The 10,536-nt window shown below is 39.4% G+C and overlaps 1 protein-coding gene across 1 annotated transcript in view; it reads left to right on the top strand.

Moving 5' to 3' along the window:
* TCTEX1D2 (Tctex1 domain containing 2) overlaps positions 1 to 10,120 on the top strand; it is a 21,837-nt gene extending 11,717 nt beyond the window's left edge. The window contains exons 4-5 of the mRNA XM_029939532.1: positions 6,698 to 6,761; positions 9,968 to 10,120. Coding sequence (XP_029795392.1) covers positions 6,698 to 6,761; positions 9,968 to 10,015 — 112 coding nt within the window. The 3' untranslated portion in view covers positions 10,016 to 10,120. The remainder of the gene's footprint in view (positions 1 to 6,697; positions 6,762 to 9,967) is intronic.
* The last annotated feature ends 416 nt before the right edge of the window (positions 10,121 to 10,536 follow it).

The raw sequence follows: 10,536 nt of genomic DNA, 5'->3' as shown, positions 1-10,536 counted from the left end.
GGGTCATTGGCAGCTCTTTCAGTTGACTCTTGTGTTCTTTTCACATACATTACTGTTACGGGGTTTCTTGAGCACTTGCTTACTTACTGGCACTGTAAGATGTTCATCTTCTTCACTCCCCACCCCAGCCCTAGAGTTAGCCACTCCTCCAAGGAGCTCTGGTTCATTTTATGGAGAATAGCATTAGAAACCAACATCTGGGTGCTAGGTGTGGCCATTAACTTTTTAAGGATCGCTTCTGCTCTGTTTGCTCTCTGTTGTTGTCTTTGGACTCCAATGACCTGTATATAGAGGGAGATGCTCTTTTTACTGGATGCCACATGGCTTTTATGCTCTCTTGAGTGTTTGTGTTCTCTCTGTACTTCCTTTTGGATACTTTTGGTTTTTGTTTTTTGTTTTTTCAGAGACTGAAAGGGGGGGAGAGACAGAAAGAGAGAAAGAGAGAGAGAGAGAGAGAGAGAGAGAGAATCCAAAGCAGGCTCTAGGTTGTCAGATGAGGGGCTAGATCTCACGACTATAAGATCATTATCTGAACAGAAATCAAGAGTCAGATGTTTAACCAACTGCGCCACCCATGTGCCCTGCTTTTGGATATTTTTCTGTTGACTTGTCTTTCAGTTAACACATTCTCTTTCCTATTTTGTGTAATCTGATGTTCAATTCACTGACTGAATTCTTTTTCTTTTTTCTTTGAAAACATTTTTTTAATGTTTATTTATTATTGACAGACAGAGAGAGACAGAACGTGAGTATGGGAGGGGCAGAGAAAGGGGGAGACACAGTCTGAAGCTGTGCTGACAACTCAGAGCCTGACCGGGGCTCAAACTCACAAACCACGAGACCATGACCTGAGCTGAATTTGGATGCTTAACCAACTGAGCCACTCAGGTGCTCCTCTTTTTCTTAAAAAAATTTTTTTCAATGTTTATTTCTGAGAGAGACAGAATGTGAGACACAGAAACTAAAGCAGGCTCCAGGCTCTGAGCTGTCAGCACAGAGCCTGATGTGGGGCTCAAACCCACAAACCGTGAGGTCATGACCTGAGCTGAAGTCAGACACTTATTGACTGAATCACCCAAGTGCCCCTGACTGAATTTTTATTATCAGTTATAATATTTTTCAGGTCTAGAATATCCATTTAATTCTTTTTTTTAATGTTTTTTACTTATTTTTGATACAGAGAGAGACAGAGCATGAGAGGGGGAGGGGCAGAGAGAGAAGGAGACACAGAACTGGAAGCAGGCTCCAGGCTCTGAGCTAGCTGTCAGCACAGAGCCCGACACGGGGCTTGAACCCACAAACGTGAGATCTGACCTGAGCTGAAGTCAGAGGTTTAACCGACTGAGCCACCCAGGCGCCCCTAATTCTTTTTTATAGATTCCAATTCTCTAGTGAAATGATGATTTTTTTTTAATACCCTACGACCCATATTTGCACAAACTGTGAAAGAGATTTCTGAATCTGTCCCAAGGGCAGAAGGAGCCTTTCTTTCTATTCTATTACTAAAATGTAAATTAACATAATTGTTGATCAAACTTACACAGTGTGGGCAAATAATTTTTAGCCCCTGTTGCAGTTATTGTGATCAGCAGTAGGGGAAAAACCCTTTCCCTAAGACACTCGGCTGCAAAGGGCAGGCAGTGTTGGAACCCCCTCTCAGTGATACTGCCCCACTCTGGACAATATGCCTTCAGGCTCCTTCCCATCACCCAAGGCAGCAGCAAATCCTTCCTATCACCACACTGTTGGCGCAGAGCCTGACACAGGGCTTGACCCCATGAACTGTGAGCCGAAATCAAGGGTCAGACACTTAACCAGCTGAGTGCCTGGAGTGTCTAACTCTTGCTTTCGGCTCAGGTCATGATCTCCCTGTCATGAGATCAAGCTCTGCGTCGGGCCCTGTCCTGGGTGTGGAGTCTGCTTATGAGCCCCTCTCTCTCTCCCTTTCCCTCTGCCTCCCCCCACCTTCAAAACTAAGTAAATGAACATTAAAAAAAAGTCTTTTGTTCATAGGTAGCTAGATCTGCAAGTGCTTGAACTACATCTGGCACTTAATTGACAATGAATGCTGGTACTTTAAGCCACAGTCCTGGAAGGCATCTGTGATTTGATTAGTCTAGAGTATGTTCATTTCCTCTTTGCACTTTATTGCATGTCACAAATGTCCTGGTCACAGCTCTGCCATCTGGTAGCACCGGGCATGCTTCGGCACCTCCTGGAGCCACTATAGTGGTCAGTGAGGCCAATGAAATGATTTTTTTATCCAGTTCTTCATCATTTCTACTCTTCCCTTTTAACATTTTGGTCATAGCAATTATTTTAAAGTCATTGTTTGCTTACTCTCATATTTGGATCATGTGTGATTCTATTTCCATTGATTTTTTTCTCGGTAATCCTTCATGTGGCTCTGTCAGCATGCCTAGTTTAAATCTTGGACATGGTGTTAAAAAATTATAGAACCTCCAGATAATATTATTTTCTTCCAGAGAGGGTTTACTCTTTCCTTTTTCATGCAGGTAGACTGTGGACTGCTCGCCTTAATCCAGCCAGGTACTAAACAGAGTTGAGGTTGGGTTGCAGTTTTTAAAATTTTTTTAAATTTATTTTAATTTATTTTTGAGAGACAGAGAGAGACAGCATGAGCAGGGGAGGGTTAGAGAGAGAGGGAGATACAGAATCCAAAGCAGGCTCCAGGCCCTGAGCTGTCAGCACAGAGCCTGATGCGGGGCTCGAACCCATGAACCGTGAGATCATGACCTGAGCTGAAGCCGGGTGCTTAACCAGCTGAGCCACCCAGGCGCCCCAGGCTTGCAGTTTTGATGAGCCTCCCTCCACCTTTAGTTCACCCTTTTTCCTTGAAGAAGGCCTCCAGATGGGACCCCACACCCATCAGGTACTGACTTTATACTTGTCTCCTCAGTATAAAGCTACTCTTCACTTCAAAAGTTTTTGCCTTAGTGTGTAGCTTCCTATTGCTGCTGTAAAAAATTATCACAGGTGCCTGGCTGACTCATTTGGAAAAGCGTGCGACTCTTGATCTCAGGGTTGTGAGTTTGAGTCCTATATTGGGTGTAGAGATTACTAAAACACACAAACAAACTTAAAAAAATTACCACAAACCCAGTGGCTTAGAAATATTATTTTTACAGTTCTAGAGATCATAAATACAAAATGGGTTTCATTCAGCTAAAATTAAGGTATTGGAAAGACTGCATTCTTTCTGGAAGCTCTAGGGGAGAAGCCTTTCCTTTGCCTGTTCCTGCTTCTAGAGATTGCCTGCATTCTTTAGCTTATAAACCCTTCCTCCCTCTTCAAAGCCAGCAGCGTAGCATCTTCAAATATTTCTGACTCTGACCCTCCCACCTCCTCCTTTGTTTTATAAGGATTTGCGTGATTACTTCGAACCCACCTGGATAATCCATGGTAATCTCTCCATCTCAAGATCATTAGTAATATATCTGTAAAACTCTACCTCCCCCCCATATAATGTAATGTATTCACAGGTTTGGGGCATTAGGAAATAGATATATTTGGTGAGAGGGCTGTTATTTTGCCTACCACACTTGGCTTTCAGTTTCAAAATTCAGCACAGGTCTTGAGGGGAAAACCTACCACGTGACAGGCTCAGCTCTGCTGTCTCCTTTTTCGCAGTGTTCTTGGTTCCACAAGTCTCCAGTTTTATCTCCTTAGCTGCCAGCAGCCCTGCTGGTTTCTTTTCCCCTCGGTAATTGGCTCTCTAGCGGGGCAAAGCCTGGGTTCTTAGCTTTTAGTCCTGTGCCTGGACTTGGCAAACGCCCCAGGGAGAGTTCTGAGGCAGGATATCCGCTTACCTCCTTGCACTTCACCTCTCTCTGGAATTTTGGCTCCTCCGGTCTTGCTTCAGCTGCATTCTGATTCACTTAATACAGCCTCACTAACTGATTTGGTGGGAACATTGGCCCCTACAAACTGTTCCATCCTGCTGCTTCTCAGTCCTTTTGGCGCAAATACTTATACTTAAATATAGCTTTTTTTTTTTTTTTAGTACCCCAGGGTTTGGGGGTGGCCCAGAAGTCCCCGGTTTGCCTTACACATTTCCAGCCCTGGCCCCAGAACTGGCCATTTCTCTGAGAAGCCCTGGTTCCTTTTATTGGTAAATAATATATAGACCACATTGTGAAGGCAAGGATTGTGTTTTATGCATCTTTGTATGATTTGTACCTAGCACTTTTCTTCATATGTAATAGACCCTCAACAAGTGTTTGTTAAGTAATTTTTATATTCCTGCCTTCATTTGTCTCTACTCAGCTTAAGTACCATGCCTTCATGAAGTTTTTGTTTGTTTGTTTTTTCTCCTGTCTGAATTCTCTAAGCTTCTGTAGCACTTCTACAAATTTAGTACAAATGTGCAAATTAGACTTGGACTTGACAGACTTTACAATACTTTCAAATCGTAATAACTGATAAATTAGCATCAACTGTACATTATCTTATTCTTTAAAAAAACTTTAACATTTATTCATTTTTAACGTTTATTCTGAGAAACAGAGAGAGACAGAGCATGAGTGGACGAAGGGCAGAGAGAGAGAGGGAGACGCAGAATCCGAAGCAGGCTCCAAGCTCTGAGTGGTCAGCATAGAGTCTGACACGGGGCTCAAACTCAAGGACTGCGAGATTATGACCGAAGCTGAAGTTGGATGCTTAACCGACTGAGCCACCCAGGCACCCCTATCTTATTCTTTTTACATATGTTAAGTTTTTTTCACATAATTAAATTGGGAATTATTTGAGGATTGACATAGATTTTTCTCTTGTTAGACATATGGTGGCTGCTAAGTAAATACTTGTTGGTGAATTAAGTAGGTTAATTTTATTTCACATTGTTACTGTTGCAATTTGGAAATAGCCGGAACTTTTTTGACTTAAGAATGTGTGAGGGACACCTGGGTGGCTCAGTCAGTTATGTGTTTGAGTCTTGATTTCGGCTCAGTCCATAGTCTCAAGGTTGGTGGGATCGAGCCCTGTGTTGGGCTCTGCACTGACAACCTGGAGCCTGCTTCGGATTCTGTCTGTTCTCTCTCTCTGCCCCACCGGCTGCTTGTGCCTGTGCTCTCTCTCTCTCAAAATAAATAAATATTTAAAAAAAGAATGTGCTAAATATTAGGATGGGAGACTCTTCTATGCAAAACTTTTAAAAAGCACTATCAAAAATGAACCAATATTAATTAATATGGTCTATGCGTTATCATTTTCTATAACTTGAAGCTGAACTGGTTAGGTTCAAAGCCAGACTTTGTCATGTACTCTTTGTTTGACCATGGGAAAATTTACTCAGTTTCTCTGATACTCAGTTTCCATATTTATTAAGTGAGTATAATAGTACCTACTTCACAGGATTAAATGAGTTAATACATGTAATGCATGTAGACTAGTGGCTGACACAAAGTAAGTGCTCATTAAATGGTAATGATGACTCATATATATATATATATATATATATATATATATTTAGTAAAAATGTAAAATGTTTGTAATTAGTTCTTTTACTTTATACTGTAAACATATTTTCATTTTTTTGTAAAGTTTGTAAACATCTTTGTAGAAGTTCTTTGTAAAATATCTCTTTATTGGCAACTGGCAGCATAGAATTTCATTGTCATGAAATACCATAATTTCATCTACCATTTAACTACTGTGCATTTAAGTTGTTTCCATTTATTTATTTTTCAAAAATTTAATTTTTAAACTAATCTCTACATGTAGCATGGGGCTCAAACCCACAACGCCAAGAGTAGGAATGATACGCTTTACTGACTGAGCCAGCCATGCACCCTATAAGTTGTTTCCATTTAAAAAAAAATGTTTATTTCAGAGAGAAAGAGAGAGAGAGTGTGCACACATGAGCACAGGAGACGGGCAGAGGAGGAGAGAGAGAGAATCTCAGCCAGGCTCCATGCTCAGCACAGAGCATGACATGGGGTTTGATCTCATGAACTGTGAAATCATGACCTGAGCGAAATCAAGAGTTGGATGCTTAACTGACTGAGCTGCCCAGGCATGCCTGTTTCCATTTTTTAATTGGCTTTTATTTTGCCTAGCATTTTTTCTTGCTTAAGATTTGGGGAGAGGAGAATGGTCAATTTGAGATTTCAGAGGTAGCATAGCAATTCTGTAGAGACAATACTGGGGGTAGAAGTAGTTAGAAGATTGAGTTCTAGTTCAGAGTTTGTCCTTTTCTTTTCTGCAACTCTATAAAATTATCAGATTGGATCAAATAATCTTTTGGGTCCTTTCCAGACCTACTTTTTAATATTATTTTGCAGGATGGAGCTCATTTCAGTCACGATTCTTAGGTGTTAATTTCCTCTTAAAGTTACACAAAAATATCTTGGCTGAAGTAACCTATAACAGAGCTTCCCACCCAGAATACCATGACTTCAAAGTATTGACCCCTGAAGCTGTCAGATAGCCAGTCAGAGTCTGAGACTGTTACAGCTCGTGGGCTGTCACCTCCAGTAACATCTATGATTCCAGTCCCTCTTGTTTATCCAGTATGTTCTGTTGTATACAGATAGGATTTTCTGTGTGCCAACCTGTGAAAAGGCTGTTTGGAAGCGCGGATCTATAAGAGTGTATCAAGGAAGACTTTTGCTCATGGCAAACATGCAGTCAGATCCTGGTAATATTGTTTCTAATTCTTCATTCTTTGACTTTTCAGCATGGGAGCTCGCTGTTTCTGGGATGCTGACACTGACAACTATATTCATGATGTTTTCATGAATGTAAGTCCATTTGGAAGCCTTTTGGTCCTTTCCAAGGACACGTGGATATTCCAAATCCAATTAATATTATTAAGATATGAGAACACTTTAGTTTTAGATGTTTGTCTTAGACTCCAGAATGCGATGATTTTACTGTTCCTTTCCTGTGTTACTAAAGCAGAAGAAACCTAATGTGCTGCTAATACACCAGGAGATTTGTAGGTGTGCAGATGACATAACTCTTCACAGTATGATTTTGAGAGTATCAGATTGTTTATTCAGTGCTAACAGACATATAGCACCTGGATAACTACAAAGAAATTTGGGTAGCAGGGATTCCATGAGCGAAACTGATTTTTGTTCGGTAATAAAATTAATTACTTAAAGCTATTTCTCAAAACTAAGCAAAAATAAAGAGAAAATTTTAAAAAGAGGTTTCATTTAAACATTGGTATGTTATTGGCTGAATGTTTTATATATTTTAATCATATGTTGTTCTATGATACTTCCTTCCAGAAATGATCCCTTTCTCTATCCATATGCTTCTAGGTTGTGAATTAGAATCAGAATGAAAGTATAGTAGAAAGGTGCACCTGGCTGGCTCCGTTGGTGGAACTTGTGACTCTTGATCTTGGGGTTGTGAGTTCGAGCCCCACGTTAGGTGTATAGATTACTTAAATAAATAAAAATTAAAACAATTTAAAGTATAGTAGAATAGAACAGAAAGTGGGTTGAGTGAATTAAGAGAAGGGTTCCATTTTCAGCTCTGTAACTTTCTAATTGAATCACTTTAGGTAAGTTATTGGACTTTTCTCTGATTGTATCAGTAACATTAGGAAGCTATACTAGATTTTCCCAAAGACTGGCTGTGGCTGCCTAAAAATAACTTGGGGAACTAGTTTAAATTTTTTAAAATGTTTATTTTTGAGAGTGAGTGAGAGAGAGTGTGAGTAGGGAAGGGACAGAAAGAGAGGGCGACAGAGGATCTCAAGTGGGATCTGCATTGATAGCAGAGAGCCTGATGCAAGGCTTGAACTCACAAACCATGAGATTATGATCTGAGCCAAAGCTGGGCACTCAACCAACAAAGCCATCCAGGCACCCCTGGGGAACTAATTTAAACTACAGATGCCAAGACCCTACTCAAGTAGGTTCTGATCTGATAAGTCAGGTGTTGAGTCAGTGAGTCTGAATTTTTTAAAAAGTTTCCCACATGATTATGCTTACTGCCAGGTTTGGAAGCTGCTTGTTTTGATGAACTTAAGATACCTTTTAGCTCTAAAATTCTGTGCTCCTACCAGTTTCATTTTATGCTGAACTCCCCTAGGGCTCCAGGGCTGAACAGTGGGGAGTAGTACTATGTAAATCTCTATTTATCTGCTCTCTAGAGGAACGGTCAAGCTGAAGTGATGATTTTTCCTGCTTTTTGGAGTTAAAAATGCATATTTTCCTGAGTCCTTATACAATACAATTCATTCATTCAACAAATATTCTGAGTTCCTATTATGTGCCAGCCCTGTACTGGAAGTGCTAGGGATAAAATGATGAATAAGACAGGCATGGTTTTTGCCTATAGAGAGCTTATAAACCAGTGGGGGGGGGGTGGTCAGACAATACTCACGTTAACAAATACTTAATTTAAAACTTTAGTTTTTAGTTATTACTTAATAAAGATGATCAGGATCTGCTTTTAGAGTACAAGATTGGTGGGATGCCTGGGTGGCTCAGTCGGTTAAGCATCCAACTTCGGCTCAGGTCATGATCTCACAGTTCGTGGGTTTGAACCCCGCGTCAAGCTCTGTGCTGACAGCTCAGAGCCTGGAGCCTATCTGCGGATTCTGTGTCTCTCTCTCTGTATGACCCTCCCCTGCTCGTGCGCTCTCTCTTTCTCTCAAAAATAAGACATTTAAAAAAATTAGGGTACAAGATTGGTGGGAGAGACATCTACACATCCTTTTAAAAAATAAAAATAAATAAAAATAACTTTTCAGAGCCTCATTTAGGTTGCTGACTTAGTCGGCTGTATCTTTAGTCCATTTTGTTGAGTCAAGTGTATATTTAGATCTCATTTTCAGAGCTTATTTTGTTTACTTGAGAGAAGATCTCAGGAAGCACTGGTAGAGGATGAGGACATGAGAGAGGAGAGAGATAAGTATATGTTATTGCGCCAAAATTGCTGTGGATAACCAGGCTGGGTCTCTCAGGAGGACTCTGGGCAGTGCTGTAGAACAGTGGCCAAAGTGGGATCCGCGGACCAGTGCCAGTTCTTGTACTGTTTCCAGGTCTTTCCTGAAACAAATACCTAAAGAGAGTGTAAGAGTTTAGAAGCCCTTACAGGAATTTGACAAAGAAATTTATATTGATTAAATCTGATAATCAAAAGGTTAGGCTGTATTTTGTATGTTTCTTTTTTTATTGCATTTTCATGCTTATTAATTTTTATTGTATTTAACAAAAGTACCAGTCCATAAAAATTAAAACAAAACAAGTTTCTCACCACAGATAGCACTGGTGTAGAACACAGCTCACAGTTATTCCACCCAAGGAGGCAGGGAACTGGACTAACCAAAGAATTGCCCTTTGGTTAGTAATCAGGTACTTGAGTTTATTTTTCTGCCAGTAGTACCAGGCTGGATTTGTTGGGCAGGAGTTGCTAAGGCAGGTGGATCTCCTGTAATAATTACCTAAAAGCTGTTTTAACAAGTCTGACTGGGGTTTGGAAAACTTTTTGTGATTCCAAGTTAAAAGATGGATAAATGAATTTTATCAATGAAGAACACACACCCAGAAACCATTTGCCCTTATCCAGAATTTATGACAAAGTGCTGTTATTTTTATCTGTGATGTTATAGTTATGCATTTACTCCAAGAAACTCAAGGAATTTCATACATTGTTATTTCTGTGATAAATCAGGAAAAATGGGAGTACTTACTTTATAAATGTGAATTACATAAAGTTCATTAGTTTGCATTTTATGTCTACCTTCAGAAAATCTAATTCTTTACCTATCCTACCCTTTGAGCAAGAAATTTTGTAGTTACCCTGAGGCAAGCAACTTTATGGCTATAATATGGAAACCCTTTGTCTATTGAAGAAGAAAAAAACCTTCATGACTGAAAATCGGCCAGGATCTGAGATGATGTTAATTTCAGTTGTCTATGCTGCTCTGAGCCCTTCACTAGTACTAACGTTCTGGATTTGTGTTTTCTGTTTGTTTGCTTTTTAGGATAGTTTATTCTGTGTTGTAGCGGCATTCGGCTGTTTCTACTATTGAATCTTTGAAAAGCTGAATAAAGATATGACCATGAAGAAATATGAACTTTTTTATACAGTTAAATATCTCAACAAAATAAAGATAATTTGGCAGTTTGGCAACTGAGTCTGTTGAGTTTCAGGTCTTATATTTTAGTAAGTTTTATTTTTGTTGTCATATGTTCTTACTGTATTTGCAATGTATTATGTATTCAAACATAATCAATTGTAAATATTTTGGTATATTTTCTACCAGTGGTTTTATTTTTGAAGCATTTAAAAAAATCATACATACAATTTTGCACCCTGATTTTTCACTTCTTCTTGTGTCATGTGCATTGTTCATGTCATTTTATTTGCTTTATGATTTTCATAAGCATAATTTAATATATGCACTTCATTAGGTTACACATTGGTCATTTTTGCCATTTCATTAGTAAGGGACTGATTATTATAATTTTTATTATAAATAGCATTGAAATGAATTCGTCAAGGTTTTTTTCATGTATTTTGAATTATTGTCTTTATCTCTCATCTAGTGTT

This window comes from Suricata suricatta, chromosome 5, assembly GCF_006229205.1.
Source record: "Suricata suricatta isolate VVHF042 chromosome 5, meerkat_22Aug2017_6uvM2_HiC, whole genome shotgun sequence".
NCBI lineage: Eukaryota > Metazoa > Chordata > Mammalia > Carnivora > Herpestidae > Suricata > Suricata suricatta.
The sequence above is the reverse complement of the archived record's forward strand: the minus strand, read 5'-3'. Positions and strand labels throughout refer to the sequence as shown.